The sequence below is a fragment of the Trypanosoma theileri genome (genome assembly GCF_002087225.1).
Source record: "Trypanosoma theileri isolate Edinburgh chromosome Unknown TM35_Tth_20_V1, whole genome shotgun sequence".
In the NCBI taxonomy this organism is placed as follows: domain Eukaryota; phylum Euglenozoa; class Kinetoplastea; order Trypanosomatida; family Trypanosomatidae; genus Trypanosoma; species Trypanosoma theileri.
Window position 1 is genome coordinate 94,455 of NW_021639862.1, and position 20,835 is coordinate 115,289.

At 38.2% G+C, this 20,835-nt stretch overlaps 6 protein-coding genes across 6 annotated transcripts; all 6 read right to left on the reverse strand.

Annotated features, from left to right (window-relative positions):
- Positions 1-737: 737 nt before the first annotated feature.
- TM35_000201360 (uncharacterized protein) lies at positions 738-5,174 on the reverse strand (the record flags this gene model as incomplete). Its single annotated transcript, XM_029026821.1, has 1 exon — positions 738-5,174. One exon carries the CDS (start codon positions 5,172-5,174, stop codon positions 738-740), a length of 4,437 nt encoding a protein of 1,478 aa, XP_028881793.1.
- A 508-nt stretch (positions 5,175-5,682) lies between these two features.
- On the reverse strand, positions 5,683-8,613 carry TM35_000201370 (uncharacterized protein; the record flags this gene model as incomplete). Its single annotated transcript, XM_029026822.1, has 1 exon — positions 5,683-8,613. One exon carries the CDS (start codon positions 8,611-8,613, stop codon positions 5,683-5,685), a length of 2,931 nt encoding a protein of 976 aa, XP_028881794.1.
- A 338-nt stretch (positions 8,614-8,951) lies between these two features.
- On the reverse strand, positions 8,952-10,049 carry TM35_000201380 (uncharacterized protein; the record flags this gene model as incomplete). The annotated part of the gene is made up of 1 exon (XM_029026823.1): positions 8,952-10,049. The coding sequence occupies one exon, from the start codon at positions 10,047-10,049 to the stop codon at positions 8,952-8,954; it is 1,098 nt and encodes a 365-aa protein (XP_028881795.1).
- A 1,584-nt stretch (positions 10,050-11,633) lies between these two features.
- TM35_000201390 (uncharacterized protein) lies at positions 11,634-13,826 on the reverse strand (the record flags this gene model as incomplete). Its single annotated transcript, XM_029026824.1, has 1 exon — positions 11,634-13,826. The coding sequence occupies one exon, from the start codon at positions 13,824-13,826 to the stop codon at positions 11,634-11,636; it is 2,193 nt and encodes a 730-aa protein (XP_028881796.1).
- A 1,122-nt stretch (positions 13,827-14,948) lies between these two features.
- On the reverse strand, positions 14,949-15,758 carry TM35_000201400 (uncharacterized protein; the record flags this gene model as incomplete). Its single annotated transcript, XM_029026825.1, has 1 exon — positions 14,949-15,758. The coding sequence occupies one exon, from the start codon at positions 15,756-15,758 to the stop codon at positions 14,949-14,951; it is 810 nt and encodes a 269-aa protein (XP_028881797.1).
- Positions 15,759-17,976: 2,218 nt separating this feature from the next.
- On the reverse strand, positions 17,977-20,133 carry TM35_000201410 (N protein; the record flags this gene model as incomplete). The annotated part of the gene is made up of 1 exon (XM_029026826.1): positions 17,977-20,133. The coding sequence occupies one exon, from the start codon at positions 20,131-20,133 to the stop codon at positions 17,977-17,979; it is 2,157 nt and encodes a 718-aa protein (XP_028881798.1).
- Between the last annotated feature and the right edge of the window lie 702 nt (positions 20,134-20,835).

Below are 20,835 nucleotides of genomic sequence, written 5' to 3' on the forward strand. Positions count from 1 at the left end.
TTTTTTTTTTTCTTTTCTTCTTCTTTCTTCTCTCCCGCTGTTTATTCCATTAGAGGGAAATGAGTCGTCCGCCAGATATGTATGCATCTCTACATTGTGCCGTTATACAAAAGAACAGAAAAAAAAAACAATTCGTCGTTCCGCTCTTAACTGCCAGAGATTAAATATCAAGAGGCATTCAAAAGGGAAGCAATGCAAATAAAGGAAAAAAAAAGGAAAGAAATATAAATAGAAAACAGAAAAGATGTAACCATATGCTAACATCTTTTTTATTTATTAATTTGTTTGTTTTTTTTATTTCTTTTTTGTCCCTTTCACTGTGTTTCTTCTTCATCTTGTTTTTTTTTTTGTTTTTGTTGTCGTTTTACAGTTTGTTTTTCGTTAATTCCTCTCAATTTGCTTTTTTTTATTATTTATTATTTTTATTTTTGGTTTCCTCTTCGTATCGATTGACCCCCTTTTTTTTTCTTTTGTTTTCCTTCCTTTGGGTTCTATTCTGATTATACTTTCTTTTTCTTATAATGTCTTTTATACGCAAAGGGAAAAGTACAATACAGAAAACGATAACAACTACAATAACTAGTCGTCAGCAATAACATATGTATATATATATATATATATATATATATATATATAGGGGAAAAAACAGAAAGAAGAAGAAGGAGAGAGAGAAATATATATACAACTACACTAGAATTCACCAATATTCCTCATCTTTTTTTTTTTTTTCTTGTTGTTTACATATCGTTTGCATTAATATGATACGTTGCGTAATTCCCTCCAATGTGATCACAACAAACACAATTCAATTCCGGTTTTCCTCTCTGCATAGTTGTAAAGCGGTAGAAGATATCATGCACCCGCTGCTTAAACGTCGGTGTTCGCTCCTCCTCATGATCCGATGCTGTTCCTGTGGTATGACTATTATTATTAGTACTAGTAGTATTATTATTATTATTATTATTATTGTTATTATAAGTAAATCCCTCTGGTTCATAATCTCCACGCGGTGAGTGCATTCCAAGTCGAGTGCCAAATGACAATCGACGAAATTTCTGCATGGCCGCAAATCGCCGGGCTCGCCAGGCTTTAATCGGCACATCCAATAATAACAACAACACCGGAAAGAAGAGAGATGCAAAGAAATGTACATGCGATGGATAAAAGGCCCGTGCAGTCACTCCATCCCGCGCGGTATCTACAATCACAAACAATACACTTAACGCCGTTGCGAGCACACTCGCAAAGACCCATCGAAATGATTTAAATAAATACATGGATCGTTTACCGTAACGCGTTTTAAAAGATAAATCCGGTGAGAGTGGTTGATGTCGACTCATATGCGTCCAACTGTGAATCATCAGCCAATAATTTAATGTGAGGGCAATATACCCACGCGTTGTGGTCATGCATGCGTCTGAGGCGTAAAGGGCGAGTTCCAACACCGGCCGCTCACACACCCGCACACCGCACGTAATCCCGAGAATTAATAACGCAATCAATGAGGGAAGATACCGCAGACACCAGACAACAGAACTATGACGGAAGATTGCCAATCGTACAAAGTAATTATGACGAGAGGAAATAGTTTTCATAGGATCCATATCTGCATAGGCAGTGTAGGTACAGGAAAGGGCAAGAATGGGAATAATCACATTTAACTCAAATACAGCAGAAGTGGGACTTATCAGTAATGGAGCTCCGGTTTCCAAGGCAACGAGATTCACCATCGTTACAAGAAAATTCGCATGCATGGCGAACTCTACACAATTTCCAATTCCACTTAATCGAAGTCGTGCCTGTCGAATGAGTGTTGTCACGATTGGGAGAATCGCCGGTGTGGGGGAGGCAGAAAGTGTACAGGAACACGCAATGAGTTCCGCCACATTGCGATATAAAGGGAGATCTCTATTAAGTGAAACACCACTATTACTATTACTACTACCACCAACCGTATTATTAGTATTATTAGTATTATTATTAAAAGTATTAATATGATGAAAGTCTGAAGGCTCTACCACACGACAATGACTCCGTAGTCGAGTTTCTTCCTTTTCTGCTGCAGTCCCACGACGAGTTGGTAACACACCAAAAGATAAATCCGATTGAATAAAACTTCGTACATTACCGTGATTAAAAACAGAACCAATAGAAACCACCACTTCATGATTATCCTGCAATATAGAAAGCATCGCACGTGTAGAAGCTCCATTGGCATGAGAAAACATATTTACTTGTAAAGGAATAGGGTCTACATGTAAAATATGTTTTCGTATAGATTTAATACCAACAGGAAGTTGTGCACGAATACTATACCGGTCAAGTGTAACCGCTCCTTCCTTTAAAGAAATACAACAATTCCAATCTGTCTCTAAACCAAGACGACTACCAAAACTCTTTGTTCGTCGCTCATTATCCGCACAAAAATACATACAACGAATACCAGCCTCTTCCAATACAGACATAGCCGTCTGTACATTAGGTCGAACAGAATCACGTAATCCTACAAGACCCAAAAATACATGAGAACTTCCAGTAAGAAAACTAAGAAGGCCATCAAGAGATGAAACACTACTATTACTATTAACATCATCTGTACTTTTATTATTTTCAAGATTATTAATAGGAGTAGACAATTTCTCTTTATCTTTTTCTTCTTTCTTTTCTTCTTCCCGTTGCTGCTGTTGTTGTTGTTGTTGTTGTTGTTGTTGTTGTATAATAGGATTATGATTCTCACTAGTTCTACTATAGATGCTATTTGTACCACTTTTATCGGTATTTGTCCCATCTTGTACAGTGTCGTTCCCAGTCACCTGAACACCATTACGAAAAAAGAATTCACTATAGCTAGATCCATTTAATGGTAATTGCTTTGCACAACTGTGATAACTATCGGGTAACATTTGATGAGAAAGTGCCACCGTTTCAAGTCCCATTCCTTCTTCCCATACCATCTTTCCAACATGCACAAGTTCTGCACGTGCTTCTACATCCAGTTCCTCAATAGAAGAACCGGTAAAGTGAAAAGGACAATTATGCGTAACGGTATATACAGTACCAACTGTAAAAGCATGAAATACACCACTTTCATCTTCTACAAGTAATGTACATGCCTGTTCTGGGTAATCATTACGGTATCCTGTTCGTATAGTGGTATTCACCTGAAAAATACGGGCAATAACACGAAATGTAGATGCCAGACTATCATCAAATCCACTAGCAAGTGGAATCCAATGTGTACTTCGAGCCCATCGTAATGTACGATCACAGAAACGAAAAGGTTCCATCCAAGTTTCAAGATTTGTGGGTTCTGGTGCCAATGCATGTAATAGTAAACATAATGAAACAGGATTCACATTTACTCTACGCTGCTGAAATTCTTTTTCATCGGCAAATTGTACAGCAAGATCTTCTCTTGGACTTGGATTAAGTTGTAATTCAAGAAAACGTCGTTCCTGAAATTTTTTACGTCGTACTTGTTTTTTAAGTTCACGTTTATGCTCTGAGGCGGCATCTCCATCAGGCATTCCACTAGTCATTCCAGCAGTTTCTCCAGAACCACCATCAACAACAAGATTACTATTATTATTATTATTATTAGTAGTAGTAGTAGTAGTAGTATTAGTTGTTGTATTAGCCATAGGAGTGAGAAAAGAAGGATTACCACCAGTAGAATTATTTACAATACCTTCATCATCTGAACTGGAAGAACTTTCTGGATCCTCATTTCTCTTTAGCATTAATAATCGTGTTGGGAGTGGTACCATATCGGTAACTACACCTGTGGTATCTAATAATGCCACAACTGTAGCCATTCCAAGTGATTCCACTATAGAAGATGAGAAACAAAGTGGATGACGACCAGGATGACGCCAGATTACACGTTGTAATGCCTGCAAAGTAGATAGAAATGAAAAACGTGGAATACGATCATCCAGTGAGTGTGATGGTTTAGATACAAGATGATGAAAAAGACGATCTAGGTAAATGTTTGCATACATAACGAGAACACGATTTAATAAAATAGCATTCACAGGCAACATACCAAGTAAGGCAACAGCGGGATAAAGAAAAACACCTTCTCCAATAGGGGCGGCCACACGAACATAAAAGAGAAAACCAGCCGCAATGGCTAGCATCATACCAAGTACCCATGCTAAGAGAAAAAGACGATGAACCAAAAACTCCATCTTTTGTGAAACTGAATTAGAGTTCGCCCCACTGAGATCAGTTCGTGGATCATGATCATGATCACTATCATCAGTTGTGTTTGCCTCTTCTTCTTCTTCTATTGAACCACGTGCAATGTGTAGATTAGGGAGTCGTGGGGGTCTCGCACGATCACGTAGAGGACGAAGTACAATGGCATCACTTTCTAATGTAATTCGCATAACATCCACTAATTTACACAGAAAAACAGGTTCTGTATATCGTCGGGCGACGAGTGTGACCTCATCCAATCGTAATGCTCCTTTTACTAATACACATTTAAGAACATACTTTAATCTTCCTGCGGTGAGAATATCTGCAGAAGCCGCTGCTACCATACGAAATGCTCTTGCTGGTAATACTGCCATACATTCACGAAATACCGCACGACGTTCACTTTGAGTTTGTCGCCGCATAGTAGACATAGCGTTAACACGATGTTGCCATCGTGTGAGTACTTTCTCCATAACATAAGCTGTGCGTACTTTCTTTTCCGTAATACGGGCCCACAATAAATATACCTGCATCGTTAAACATATAATATAAAGTACAAAAAAGAGTACCGTACATGTTATCGTCTGAACAGATGGATAAAGAACGCAGGACACAAGCAACATAATGAATGTAATCGCAACAGGAGCTCCTTGATGAAAAAATACAGCCGCAACAGCAATACGACCCACTTTCACAGACTCCCGCAAGTTTACTTGACTCGCATCTAATAACCATCGTAATTGTTGTGTGATTCGCTTTTCATACTCACTGCTTGGGACTGTGTTATCTATACCCGCATTCTCCTCCCCACCACCCTCCTCCTTCTCCTTCTCCTTCTCCTTCTCCTTCATCATCAACTTTTCTTCTTCCCGCCATTGCCGCAGCTGCGAGGGCGACGATTCTCTCTGTTCCCACCCAACAGGCACGTCGTCGCCCTCAATCACAACTTCAACAGCCTTCTTCTTTGGCATTTCGCCCAAACAACAGACAAGAGACGGAAGGGCGTGTGATGATCAGCCGCTCCTCTGAGCTCGCCGTGGACAGACAAGGCAGAGGCAGGCGCGTGGGAGAAGACCCACAGCACGCGAGAGATCAGTCCTATTTAAAGAGGGAAGTAAAAACACTTTTTAAAGTAAAGTTAAACAAAAAAAAAAGAAAAAGAAAAGAAAATAAAAAACTGCTTTGCAAATATAATAGGAAAAATAGAGGATATATTTAAAACAAGAAACAAAAAGAAGTTAAGAAAATCAATAGAAAAGAAAAGGAATATATATATATATATAATAAATAAAACATAAGAAGAAAACAAGAAATTTTTTTCTTTTCTTTCCTTCGAAGCCGTCTCCCTCTCACTCTCTTTATTTGCTTCTATCAGACTGCGTCGTCTTTACAGAAGAAAAAAAGAAACAAAAAAAAAAGAAAAACTTTCTCTATATGTGAAAGAGAAAAACAGAGACTTTCTCCCAATTTAACCCAATGTCATGCATACGCTTGGCGCAGTCGTTTCCGCAGCATTTCGTTAGACCCATCCCGCTGCGCCACCATTCGTTCCTCTGCATTTACGATAACTTCATTCTCAGTGAGTCCACGTGAATCTTTCACTGGTGCGAGAACAGAGAATAATATCTTTTTCACCCAAAGCGGTGATGGCATCCATTCATCATTATTATTATTCTTGTTATTCATATCTTCCTTCACAGCACTCTCAACAGGATCATAACTGTTATGATGAGAGCTACCAGTAGAAGAATTCTCAATATGATGAGGATTCTTCTTCTTACTACTATCCCTGTGAGTAGTAGGAGAATGGATATCAGTCGTTATTCTCTCCTCTGTAAATAGAGAATGTGCAACTTGTTGTAATTCCTCCGGAGTAAAATCTCGAAGGAGACGCTTCGCCGCACAAGACCATATTTCTTCTTGTAAAGATATCATGTGTTCTGTATATATAGTACTCTCTCTTTTTCCCCTCGTCATTTGATTACCACTAGAGTCATTATTACTATTATTATCATTGTTATTATTATTAGTAGAGAAAGCAACAGTAGAAGAAGAAGTAGTAATAATACTACTAACTGCTGACCTTAGACATTTCATCACTTCACATAAACGATTCGAAAGTAACATCCAACACGTCTCCACCACACTATTTGATGTAGACACTAATTCTGTTTTTACTTCTGGTAATCTCAACAATATATCTCGTGCTTGTTGTAATTTGGCTTCTATACTAATACTTCCCATTTCTATATATGCGGTATAAGATTGTAACTGATCTAGCGCAGCATCTAATGGTACCATACGCTCATCTATTATATAAAGTTCTCTTTTAATACAACTCTTATCCATAGAAGTGAGAGTACTTTTATTCATCTCTGCATCAAGACAGTACCACTTCTGTAGTAAAGAAAGTCTTTCCTGTACATATTTCTCTCTCACTTTTCCTAAAAGTTCTTGACGTTGTTGATATAACTCTGAAAAACGATTTAAAATCACTTTCATCTGTTCCTTCAGTTTTAATATTGATAATATAGATAATGAGAGAGTAGCATACACCGTTACACATTCTTGTATATCTCGAGCTCGTTGTAAACGTGCCCGTTCATGTGTATCTTCTGCTGATAATACTCTCTTTCCTAATCTTAACTGTTTCCTTGTGAGATCTATTTCCATCTCCAATTGTTGTATTTCTTTCATTAATAATTCCTCTTCTAATCGGGCATTATGTGCCCAATGATGACGTCTATTTAAGAGACGTTGTCGTTCCGCTCGTGCCATTAGTAGAGGTTCTAATTTTTTCTCTACTTCTTTTAATTCCATTCGTGTTTTCGATAATGCGGTAGAAACTTCTTGTTCTTCTGTATCCATGTTTGGTATTTGTATTAATAATAAAGATTCTATTCGCTTTTGTGTAAGTGTTAACTCCGTATGTGTAGTCGTATTCACTTCTCGCTGTTTTAAACCTTTCTCTACAAGTTCACGCAATTCCGCTACCACAGTGCGGGTATTATGGACGATAGTCTGCATTGCCGTATGTAATTTATCACGTTCCTCTAATATGGACCCTTCATCTGTTTTTGTTAATACAGATATATTATTACTATTATTATTATTATTATTATTATTATTATTATTATCAGTAGAAGAAGAAGAAGAAGAATAAGAAGTGAAAGAAATTCCTTCCTTTTCCTCCATTATTAATGCCTGTTTCGTTTTCATAATCCGTTGTTCCAATGAGGCATGAAAATCTGCAGATTCCTGAAGAAAATTTCGCTCATTTGAAAGTACCTCTTCTCTTAGTTGACTAATTTGTGTTCGAATAACATTATTATTATCACGTTGACGTTCAATACTCACTGCCTGTTGACGAAGTCTTTGCACAACATGTTCTAATCGTTTCAAACATGATTGTTTGACTTTTAGTCGTTGTTCCTGTTCCTCCATTTCTCTGTTAAACTGCAGGAGTTCCTCATGTTCACGCTGTAATTCCCGTTCACGTTGTAATTGCGCCTGTCGTGCTCTCTCCGCCTCCACGTGTTCTTCTAATGTTAACACCGGCTCTTCCCCATCGTAGTCCTCCGGCCGACGATATTGTGATTTCTTTGTGGATCGATTTACATAAAAGAGACGATTGGTTTTTGGATGACGTCTATAAGTCCATACACTAAAAGAATTTAAAGAAGCACTCTTTGGTGAAAGTAAACTACCACTATTTAATGGTGAAACAAAAGATGATCCACCACTTGAAAGTACTGGAGGGGAATTTAAAGAAAGTGCGAGAATATTTCGATCTCGAGAATCACGAATACTCGTTTCCTGTACATCACTCTCTGCAATGAGTTCACCTGTACAGGCACGGGCAATACCAATACGTAATTCCGACACGGCTGCCGCTACTGTACTACTATTACCTCCTCCTTCCACCTCAAAATACACCTTTGCGTGAGTCTCTGTAGCGAGAAGGGCAATATCACTTGGTTGAGGAATGTTTAAATTCGTATTATTATTATTGTTGTTCATATTTTGGAGCCTATCGTTTGTCATTCCCACAAGAATCACAGTTGGCGAAGGAGTTAAACTACGAAGCCAAGGAACCCATTCTGTCTTGAGATATTGCAAAGAATCTGAAGAAAAGGTGGAAAACACTAATACTACTGCAGCTGGTGTCCATTCCATAGCTCCTAATGTAGAAGGCGTAGAAGCCTTTTCTAATGTAACATGAATAGTCATATTCGGTAGTGAGGGATTTGCGAGTTCTAATCTCCGTCCTGCAGTTGAATTAGATCTTTTAATTGATTTCTGCTGTTCCTTCTCTCGCAGTGCTGCGGGAAGGGGAAACTCTAACAGAAGATCCATAAGAGCATCAATGCCAGAGGAGGTATCCCCGGCCACTAAACAGGTGTACTCCATCCCCTGTACACCCTGTGTGTATGAATGTATAAGAATGTGTAGATTAAACAGAAAAAGAGAGACATCAAGCGAGAATATAAAGAAGAATAGCGATAGAAAGCAAAGATGTAAATATACATATATATATATATATATATTTGGTTCATCTTACTAAACCACTAACAGCTCCTACGGCATCTGTATCCGGGAAAAAAAAGAAATACAAAAGAAAAAAAAAAACATTCCACCATAGAAATGAAAATTCCCAAGCCGTATTTTATCGAGAATGTTCATTAGAAGATATATATATATATATATATATTCTTTTATTTTCATCACGATACTATCCTGCTGCTTTTTCATACTGTTTTTGGTGCTGTTCCCAGTGATGGGGCTGCTGGAGATGAAGAGAAATTAGAGTGTTTCTTAATATTATTATCAATAATAAAACTAATCCATAAACCTGCACCGTACGCAAGAAGCATAAGCAGTATAACAACAGATAACCGGAATGAGTAACCAACTTTTTCAGAACCGCCTTTTGATTTTTTTTTAATTCCATTTCTACTATTATCGTTCATTTTACTATCTTCTGTTGTAATGGTCGTGTAATCCTTCTCCTTATCCCCAACTTTCTCTAATGTCTGTTTCATCCTTGTATTCTCACTATTAGGATGGTTACTACTCTTACTATTCCCTCTACTCCTCATAGTATGACTATTCTTATCTGTTATCGCCCCCATAGGTTGTATTAACTTCCCATCCTTCTGCTGTTGTCTATCGTTACTATTATTAGTATTCTTTTTCTTTTCATCCTCATCCTCATCTTCTCTATTCTTGCTATCTTTTCCCCTTTCAATGGAAGCGAAATCTCCTGTATTTCCACGTGGACTGGGAGTGTCCAGCCCCACCGCCGCGGGATCCAACACAGTGATCTGCGCTCCCACCGGCACGGGGAAATCACTGCTGAAGGAACACATCAAATCCCGCTTAAGTATAAGTGTTGGGGCCGCATCCCCGCCGAGTTCATTCCACAGTTCTTTCAGTTTCGACTCACTCATCCCTTGTGGTTTCCGCACAAGCCAACTGGAGGGAACTGTCTGCACAAATAATCGAAATCGGTCGTGTGTATTGGCCGGGAGATCCTTCACTTGCGGGCGGAGAATAAACCGCACACGTACGGCCTCTGCGGGGAAAACAACTCCAATATTCGGTTTTGTGTAATATCGCTCTGGTGTGAGGGCCTTAATTTTAAACACACACGGCAGTTTCCCAATGTTGGAGAGGAGCACAATATTCTGCACGGCCCTCTCACGATGGGGCGGGGGAAATAACAACTGCGTGGGCTCTACAAGTAATGATAATGAGGAGGAGGAAGATGATGTTTTGGAGCGGTGTGGTAGTCTATCGGTTCGACGTACTGTATGGGGAGGGGCAGACTCTGCGGGTCTTTTCATTTTTATTTTTATTTATATTTGTTTTCACTTATAATTGTTGGTTGTATGAATCTTTTATGTTTTTTTTTTTTTTTTTCGTGTTCTTTGACGCTGTCAAGATGAGTCAGTAATAAACATCAGATCCAAGTATGTATATATATGTTTTTTTAAAAACAGAAAAAAAGAGAGATAAGAAAGAATAATAAGAATAATAAACAATGAAAGAAATGGATGTGTATGCATATATATATAAATGAATGAAAACCCAAAATGTCAATGGTAACAGTCATAATAATAATGAGTAAAGGGGTCCAAATGCATGCAAAACCGCAAGCAAAGAAGATAATAACAATAATAGTAAAGAACATGCATGCATAGAGAGAAGAGGAAAACATCACAAATAAACAAACAAACAATAATAATAATAATAATAATAATAATAATAATAATAATAATAATAATAGTGGTTGGTACAGCGGAAGGTTCAACCACTCTCAAATAAAAATAAATAAAAAAATCCAATACACAAAAGAGAAAACAGCATACGGATAGCAAAAGTGTGCAAGAAACAAAAGAACTGTCAATCAAGAACAAACTCCCCCTTTCAAGTCTAAACAACAACAACAGCAACACACAAGTATCGGGTTCTACATCTCAAAAACAACAACAACAACAGCAACTACCAAAAAAAAAAGGAAAAACAAAAGCAAATAAAAAGAAAAAAGGGAACATAAAGGTGATAATATATATATATATATATATATATATCGCAATAAAGACCTCACCATGGTAATGATATGTCCCCTGTAACAACGTACATGCATATAGTATTATTATTCTTATTATTTTATTATTTATTATTATTTTCGATTCTTTCCCACCTTTCTTTCTTTTCTTTTTTTTTTCTGTTCTTCTTTCCTTTTCAACCCTTCTAAGACTCATTTCTCCCACGTGCGGTCTCTGACAGGTTGTGTAGTTTAAAAAAGTATTTCCGCACATTACAAACACCAACAGGAAAAGAAAGAAAGAAAAAAAAAGAAAAAAAGAGTTTTAAGCAGTCGACTTAAAATAAAAATAATAACAACCAAAAAAAAGAAATATATATATATATATATATATATATATATTCTTTTTTAGAAATGTGTAAAGTTAATACATAGAAACATATACATCTTGTAAGTACGAATGTGTTTTTTATGATTCTATTTCTCATGCATTTATCTATGCAGTAACTGTAAAGGAAGAAATATGGAAAAAAAAAGATAACGATGAACACGTATATATAGAGAACCCAGAAAAAGTAAAACAAAACAAGAACAATAACAATAATACCACCATTATCATTTTTTTCTTTTCTTCATTACCTTTACTATTCATCTTCTTCTTCTTCTTCTTCTTCTTCTTCTTCTGAGCTGGGTATCGCTCTCACGCGGTTCTATATTCCTGCATGACAAATTTAACCTTCTTTCATTTTCAAACAATATACCCATCATACATACAAAGACATCCGCAATGCATACACTAATTATATAAATATATATATAGTGTTTTTCTTTTTCTTTTTTATTATTATATTAGAAATCTAGTATACGTCTGTTGACTCCGTCAATCAGTACTTCTGGGCTCACTATCTCCACTCTTGTAGTATCGCACCAATCTATTTGGTCTGTATGTAGTTGTAGAGAATTTCTCCGATACAAACGGCTGCTCTGAGGGTTGTTCCTCTACATAATCCGGCCGTGGCTGCGGCACCAACGAAGGAGACTCACGCCGCTTTACACTACGCGTCACTACCGTTGTTGTGCTACTCCGCATTGTTGTTGTTGTGGTTATACCATCACTGTCCTGATGAATACGCGGCCTCGACCGCACAGTAGAGGCGACAGAGCGTGTATCCAAGTTGTGCAGTGGTGCTGCTGTTGTTGTTCCTGTGTGATTACTCAAGAGTGAGAGAGAAGCAGCGGAGGTTTCGAGTGTTGCTGGGCGCTTTACAGGCCGCCGAGATGAGGTCTCATCGCGTAGTGGATCATCAAACAACGCCACGTACGGTGTTGGACTCAGACTTGTGCGTTTAATGTTTGTTGCCGCCCGTCGTGAAGGATGTGTTGGCTTCGATGCGGTTTTCTTTCGAGTGGCGCTGGAAGTGCGGGAGGGCGCTGTTGTGGTGGAAGAAACGGCTGCGGTTGCGGTTGCGGTTCGGGAGACGTGTAGAGTAGAGTCCGTACTTTCTTTTCGCCGTACTCGCATGGCGGTAGTGCTGATGTTGGCTGCTGAGGATCTACGACTATTGGATGCGGCCCGACGTGAACTTGAGGGAATTGTCTTTTCTTTTTCTTTCACGTGTTCTTTTGGCTGAACCACAACCCGCGCACTCGATGGGTGTCGTGATTGCGGCACAGATGATGGACGATCGGGTGATAACAATTCTTTTTTATTTATTGTTGGATGTAATGCGTGTGCGTGTGTGTGTGCGTGTGCGTGTGATTGAGATCGGCCTCTTTCCGCCTGTACTCGCACCACTGCGGGTGGAGTTACACTTGTTGATGTTATGATTGTTGTTGATGTTGTTGGGATAATTGTAGGGCCTGTGGATGTTGGGATGATAGTAGATGTGATGGGTGTTGGTGTGGTGGTGGCTTTTTGGCTTCCCCGCGGTGTGCGGCTGCCGCTGCTGTTCGTTCCCTCACCGCCGTGATGGGCGGCCTCTTCTTTGCTGCGCCAAATTAATTCATCCGCGATGGTGCGTTCCAACTGTCGAATGCGATTTTCTTTCTGTTCCACCTCGCGGGTTCGTTGTTCTAATGCGGTGGATTTAACAGCCAGACGAGACTCCAACTCTTTTGTGTATTGTTTCATCATTCGCAATTCATCCTGTAGTTCTTTCACCATTTGCTCCAACGGCGATGGGTGTTCGCCGCTGATGGGGATATGCATATCCTCCCACGTATGATCTCCTCCAGCAGCAGCAGCAGGGGTATTTTTATTTACTACATTTCCTCCTTCAGCTCCTAGAGAGGCCAATCGCATATTCTCTGAACGAAGTACTTTTATTTCCTTTTCTAATGTTAATAAACGTTGTTCCGCATCAATGTTCTTTTTCTTTTCTTCTGCCAATTCTACTTGCAAAGCCAAATAACTACTTTCATGACGCATCATACTCGAATCTCGACCAGTATCTTCTCGACTGTTACTTTCATCTTTCATCAATGGATTCATTTCTCTAACAGGGGGTTCAGCAACATAAGTAGTAGTAGTAGTAGTAGTAGTAATATTAGTATTAGTAGTTGCAGTAGAAGTCACCACAGGTGTTACTTCCGAAGGAACAGATTTTCCCATTGAAGTACCGGTTTGTACATCTAGAACCGATACCAATGGTACAGGTGTGGCTGTGTTCTCCAGACTGTGTAGTCTTCGCACAGCCGTGTTATCCATCTCTTCTTCCTCTTCACTCTCTTCCGTTGACTTTCCTGCAAACGATTTCTCCTTCCGTTCCTGAGAGTGAGAACCATCATCGTAATTATTATTATTATTATTATTAGTATTGTTATTATTTTTTTTATGCGTTTTACTCTTGGTTGTTTTCTTACGCTTGTTGTTTTTCTCCACCGTTGCTTCTTCATTCATCTCTCTACTCGAACGGTCTGACTTTGTCAGACTTTGCTCGTTATTACTGCTGACCGACAGTCTTCGTCCAGTATCGTTGTTGGGTGTATCCTGCGAGAGTGGGGTGGTCTCCACATCACTCACGCGACTACGTGCCTCCATTCGCATATTTTGCCAAATAGATCGACGAGACATTTCAAGTTTGTATCTCTCTCTTTTTCGGTGTGTATGAATGTATGATTTGTATGAATAACTGTGCGTGTATGTATGTGTACGTGTATATATATATATATATATATATCAAATGAAATAGTGTAGAAAGAGAAAGAGTAATCTGTGAGTACCCTTTTTTCTTATCTATATAGCTGCTTCTGCTTCTTGTGTAGATGCGGATGTGACCACTTCTCCTTTACTAGTTTTGATTATTCCCTCTTACACTATCTACTGCTTAACGTTCAAAGAAGAATTGTGGTAACAGAGAGACACACCTTACTTTTAAAATATGTGAGAGGAACACAAAGAAAAATAAAAACAATTTAGTTGCAATATGAGATCAATAGAAAAAGAGAAACAGAAATGGGAACACTACAGTGAATTATCCAAGAGAAATTAAACTTTTTTTTTTTTTTCTTTTTCCCTAACAGAGACCCAAAAAATGAAATCTGGAATTGAGGAAGATAAAAAAAAGGAAAAGAAAGAGAAAACACCTTCATTTTTTTTTTTTATTATTAACATGTGAAGAGCTCGTTTTGGGTCATTAATAATAATAATAATAATAATAATAATAAAAAGAAACTAAAAGAGATACATACACGTTGATTGGTGCTATTTTTTTTTTCCTTTCGTATTTCAAGCGTTTTCGTTTTTTTTTTTTTTTTTTTCTTAACATTTTTTTTTTCCATTTTGACACTAATTTCGCACGATAACGAAAATAGAGAAACAGGGAAAGTTATTGGACTGTTGGTAAATCTATACAGTAAAACAGTTCAATAATGAAATACACAAATAGATAGATAGATGGATTTCATTTCATTTCATTGGTATAAATCCCACTTTCCAGAATTCATAACCTAAACTCTCCATGAATACCCATTTATTTTTCAGATCATACATATTCCTTCTTTTTTTTTTTTTGTTTTTTTCATTTCACTTTCCCTCTTATTCTCTCTCTCTCTCTATCTCTCTTTGTTTTTTTCTTTTTTCCCCACTTCTCATTCTTTTCTTTCCTTGTTCGTTTTCTTTTCCCTTTCCCAATATATATATATATATATATATATATATATATATATCCCCCAGTGAATGGACTATCCCGGGGCTTTACATCTTACTCACTGCGGGGCACTCGACGGAGTGGAGGACGATGTCGGCGTTCGGCTGCGTGGTGTCGACGAGATTTCCGTTCGTCGTGTCGCTGCCGGCCGCGCGCTTCATCGCCTCCGCCTCGCTGATCCCCCACGCCGCCATGTGCCGCCGACACAACCGCCGCGTGCAGATCTCCGCCGGGCACGCGAGGAAGATGGTGATGTCAAAGCAGCGATTCACCTCCGCCCACGCGGGGGTGCCGCGGTAGAGAAGATAATTCCCCTCCACAATGATGATGTTCGCCGTCGCGGGGATGCAGATGTCCCGCTCCACCGGGTCCCCCACCCCGTGGTCAAAGGAGGGCACGTAGACATCATCATAGAAGGGCGTTTTTCGGTTATTGCTGTTGTTATCGTAGTCGTTGTGTCTGTCGCCCTGCTGCGCGGCGGCGGCCACGGAGGCGGCGGAGGGAAGTCGAATCGCCTGCAGATCGTGACACAACTTGCGGGGATCAAACGTCCACTCGGCCCCGCGACGGCGCACCGCCTCTTCGCTGTTCGGCAGCGCGTGCAGAACTTTGCGGTAGAGATGATAGCCGTCCATTGGCATCACCACCACGGCCGCATCCATGCTGTTGGGGCTGTTCTTTAAAATGGATCGCACCTCCGCGGCGATAATTCGCGCGACTGTTGTCTTCCCGCTGCCCGGCCGGCCGGCGACGCCGATGATGAGACGATGTTGCGGGGCTCGTCGGTATTGGGCCGCAATCGCCGTCGCACAGCGGCGCAATTCCGCAGCGTCCACCACAGGGGGATGTCCAGACATTTTTGATGTACGTAAGTGTGTAAATGTATATATAAATAGCTCTCTCTCTCTCTCTCTCTCTCTCTATATATATATATATATATATATATATATAAAGGTGTAGGAAATAAAAAGAAAGAAAAATAGATTGATTAATTGTGAATGTGGGAATAAAGTAACAGTTATTGGTGGGGGGATACTCACAAAGACATCAGAAGGAATGTAAAAGATAATAATGGGGAAAAAAAGGAGAACCACAATAAATATTCACGTGCATATATATATATACGGTTAGGAGTGCGTTAGTGGTTATTTCTACTATACTCAGCAGAGAGAGCTACTCTTATTGGACTTTCATTTTTAGTTTTAATTCAACATACTTTTCTAATTTCCCCAGATCACCCGCTTATTGCTACATCCACAGTAGCAGAGAACATAATATAAGTACAGGCATACTTTTAAATTAAAGGCAGGCAATCGCTGCAACTTTGAGAAGAGAAAAGCAGAAAAAAAAGAAAAGGGCCACCGCAGCGGAAAGAAAAATAATAATACAAAAAAAAACGAGAATAGTATCAGGTAACAGTAATAAGAAAAAGGGGGAGAGAAAAAAAAAAAAAAACGAACGCATGGAGTAAACATAATAATAAAAAAAAGCTATCAACTAACAAACAAAAATATAGAAAAAAAGAAAATAGGAAAAGAAAGATGTATGAGACTATTTGGGGGGTATTTCATTACCATAACAAGAAAAAGAATAAGAAATAAATAAACCAATACATAAGAAGAGAACAAAGAATAGGTAATCTTAACTAATACCATCATCTTTGTTTATCTCTGTAGTCTCTATTCACTACATTTATCCTACACTTCATATATATATATATACACCTGTAGGTTAATCCTCTTTGAAGAGATTTTCTTCTTTGATGGTATTTTATCTCCTTTTACACTTCTTTTCACTACTCTTTGTTTTTGTTTTTTTGTAATTGAGACGATTTTTGATGCTACCTTTGATACTTTCCCATCACCAACACCAAATTTGTTTGTGTAAATATAAATAAACGATAAAAGAATTAAATACGAAAATAAAAAAGAAAAAAAAAAACATAAGTGTGTAAAGAAGGGGGGGGGATTATCATTTTCGTATTTTTTTTTTTTCGTTTTTGCTCCTTTATTGAATTTGTTTTTTTCCAGCGTTTCGCCACAGAAAAGAATCTGTAGAGAAAAGGAAAGAAAATAAAGAAATACATGAATGACCTCATTTCACTCTCTGGAAGAAACAAAAGAAGAAAAAAAAAAAAAGAGGCTTACATCGCCATTAATACTGTTATCCTTTTTTCTCTTGAAATTCTTTGCAAGAAGAAAAAAGAGAAAGAGAAACACCTCACAGGTAATCTGCGCATATATATAAATATATATATATATAAAGAGAGAGAAAAAAAAGAGAAAAAAAAAAATTCCCTCTATCTATATATAAATTTAATCTTTCTTTGATTCAAACGTTATTCATACATTTAGGAATCTAAAAGAAAGTTTTCCCATTTGTTGTTACTGTCGTTGTGTAAATAATAATAAAAAAAAATCACAGCTATTTCCACAACACAGATGAAAAGTAAGAGAAATAAGAAATAATTCAACGAATTTGAGGAAACGTAGAAAAAAAGAAAAAAAATTGAAAAAAGAGAAAAGTACTACTTAAAGGGAGGAGAATAATAGTCGCTGATAATAATAAGTTATGTATTTAAAAAGTTACACAGATTGAAAACTTAAAAAAAAAAAAAAAAACACTTTCTTTTTCTTTTGTTCTTTTTCTTTCGGTGTGTATACTAACAGGCAGCGGAATCTCTTACCTTAATTTACATTTCTTTTTTTCTTCTTTTTTACTCTTTTCTTTGTTTCCTTTCTTTTTCTTTTTGTCCTCACTTTTCATCCACTACATACGTCCATAGATTCCACTTGCCTGTTCGATCGCTTCTTTTTTTTTTTTTTTTTTAACCCTTTCTTCGTTTCGGGTCTTTTTTTTTTGTTGTTGTTGTTGTTGTTGTTGTTGTTGTTGATACTTGTAATTTACTGTTCCTTCACCTCAGTGAGACTCTCTTTCTCTTTTTCTTTCGTTTATATATATATATATATATATATATATAGATAGATATATATATACAAGTCTGTGTATGATTTATTTATTTTTTTTTCTCCCACAACTATTCCTCCAGTCTCATCATGTGTAGTGTTGATAACCTTAGAGAATATTCCCAGCTCCATTTGTGGGTTCTCTCTTATTCTCCTCCTCTCCGCCCTTCCCGCCGCTGTTGAGACTATTCTCCATTGCGTCTCTCACCCCCGCCCGCGCCGGCTTCTCCCCCAACAAAACAGCCGACGCCTCATCTCGTTGAATAGTATTAGTATTAGTATTATTATTATTATTATTATTATTATTATTATTATCCAAATCAACAATATGATTGGGATCACCTCCCTCTTCTTCTTCCTCTTCATCTGATTGCGCATATCGTCCCCGCTGTGGTCGCTGCGCTGGTGCCTCTCTCGGCAAGAGTGCCATTCCGCCCCGCACGAGACTCAGCGAGGCAATCGCGGCCATAAACATTACATACATCGCGGCCATCTGCTGCACGTTGTTGGCCCACACTTGTCGCTGCAGCAGCGCCGGTGTGATGGGCGTGCCGGGCGGCAATTTCGCGATTTCACTCGCCACGAGTGTTGCCGCCAGCGGCCCAACGGAGGCCTGCGCGGAGGCTTTGCCGGTGTAACCCGCGCAGACGAGCAATTTGGCCTTCCAGCCCATTCCAGAGCCGGTCTGTACAAGAAAGATCACCACCAATCGAACGGCAGTACTGCAGACAAGACAAATAATCGCTTTTGGGAAAAAGTCCCCGTTGAAGATGGCGGGAATACTGATTTTGGATCCCATGAGAGCAAAGAGAAATGGCATCATAGCATTATCCCACACAAAGGCTAACCAACTACCAATATATTTCTTCTGCTCCTCCAACTCGTGTTTACCGTCCTTAAGGCAGAAGTGTGTTACCGTGCTGGCAAAGAAAACACACATCGTACACCCACCTCCAGCCAAATTTACACTGTAACCAAGAAATACCATTGAAAAGGCAAGAAGTAAAAAGACGGCAGTAGCAAAGTCAAGAGTACTGTAGAAATGTTGTTTTTGATATTTTCCATTAGGTAATCGACGTGCCTCATGCTTTAATATCTCCACAAAGTAAAAGAAGAGGATACCAATGATAATACCAATAATAACTCCACCAATAAATTGTACAGGTCCAAGTACAATAGCAACAGCGAGTTTTTGATCATGAAATAATAATCCAATAATAAAGTTTGCCGCCCAAACACCTAACACAATTTCCACTCCAACAGCAGAAAGTAATAGTGAGAGTGGCCCAACTCCACGACCGTAACCCATCTCTTGTAAATATAATGTTCCTGGTACTACAACTGCCGGGGAAACAATAGAACAAACCATACCTTGAAGAAATGCCCATTGATAATTATTTTCATAGTGAAATATTTTATTGGCAATTAAACTATGAGCAACACCTTCAAACGCCAAAGGCATGGTTGCCAAAAGTACACTTTGTTTCCAATGTGGAAGAATACCTTTAATAGTTAAAGAAAAACCAGCACGAGCCATAATGACTGTTAAACCCATTTTAGATGAAATATCTTTAACCTGTAGAACTATACCTTTTGTTAAGTAATGTTCTTCTGGAATATTATTCCACATAATAGCAATCCACAAAACTCCCACAAGTGGTGGAATTTGCAATACTCGACAAATAATACCTCCTACAACAGCAGCAACAATAACCAACACCAGTGGATCCCAAACATAACCACCAGGTTCCATTAACCAATGCGGTAAAATATTCCACAGTGTAAACCATAACAAAACAAGTACGGCAATACGAAGAAATATATTCATAATGGGAAGATTTAAACAACGTCCACCCAAAGTTACTTTAAAACGACCATAAGCCCCACAGCGAACACCCCAGTGTCTCTCACCTTCTCCCACCTCCGTAATTTGTGGAAGAAACCAGTTACTCCCAGTATATGGTAAAAGTGAGTATACATCACGAGTGGCGACATTATCGGTTATTGCGGCGATATGTACAAGATCAGCTTCACTTAATTCATTGATTTCTCTTGCAAGATTGTGTAAGTGCTCCGGTACTCCTCTTAATATACTCATATTCGATGCCCCATGTTCTTGGACATCACGACTGGGTGATTCCACAATCCCGCCTTCACGTGGGGAAAGATCTGTGTGGACGGTTAACACCTCAGGCAGTTCATGCTCTTCACCTACAATTGGTACTTCATTCCCTGCATTTTCTGCATTTCCGTATGGGTGTGTCATTTCAAATATATATATATATATATATATATATATATTATTTGTTTTTACTTTTCTTTTCTCTACTTTTTTTTTCTTTTTAGTCTGCAGAGAAAGATTTTGTTACCGGCCAAATACACTTAGACCCCTTTGGTTGATTTCCTGGGATAAGCCTGTTTAATTTTATCTCCTTTCTTATTTTTTCTCTTATATTCCTCTTTCCACCGGAAAAGGGAATAAATATATATAAACAAATCTATACTTCTGTTCTCTTCTTTTTTTCTTTTTTTTTTTCTTACCTCCTTATATATATATATAGAAGAAGGCCCTATTAACTTGCTTGTATTACTACACTTATATATGTGCCGACACACCTAGACAATGTATATGTTTACTTCTTTTACTATCTCTATTCTCTCTGGTGTGTACGTTGACCCTCTTTTTCTTTTGTATACATTCAATAGAAAAAAAAAAAAAAAAAAAAAAAAAAAAAATAATAATAATAATAATAATAATAATAATAATAATAATAACAATAATAGTTATTTCTATTTTCTTTTCTTTATTTCTTTATTTCTCACTAGCACTTCCACTACTGTTATTTCCCACCCACCCCCATCCCCCGTTCCTACTAATACTACTCTCCCAAGATACCCAAAAGACTTAAATACATTCCCTGACTCTCATATTACTATATATATATATATATATATTTATACTTTTTAA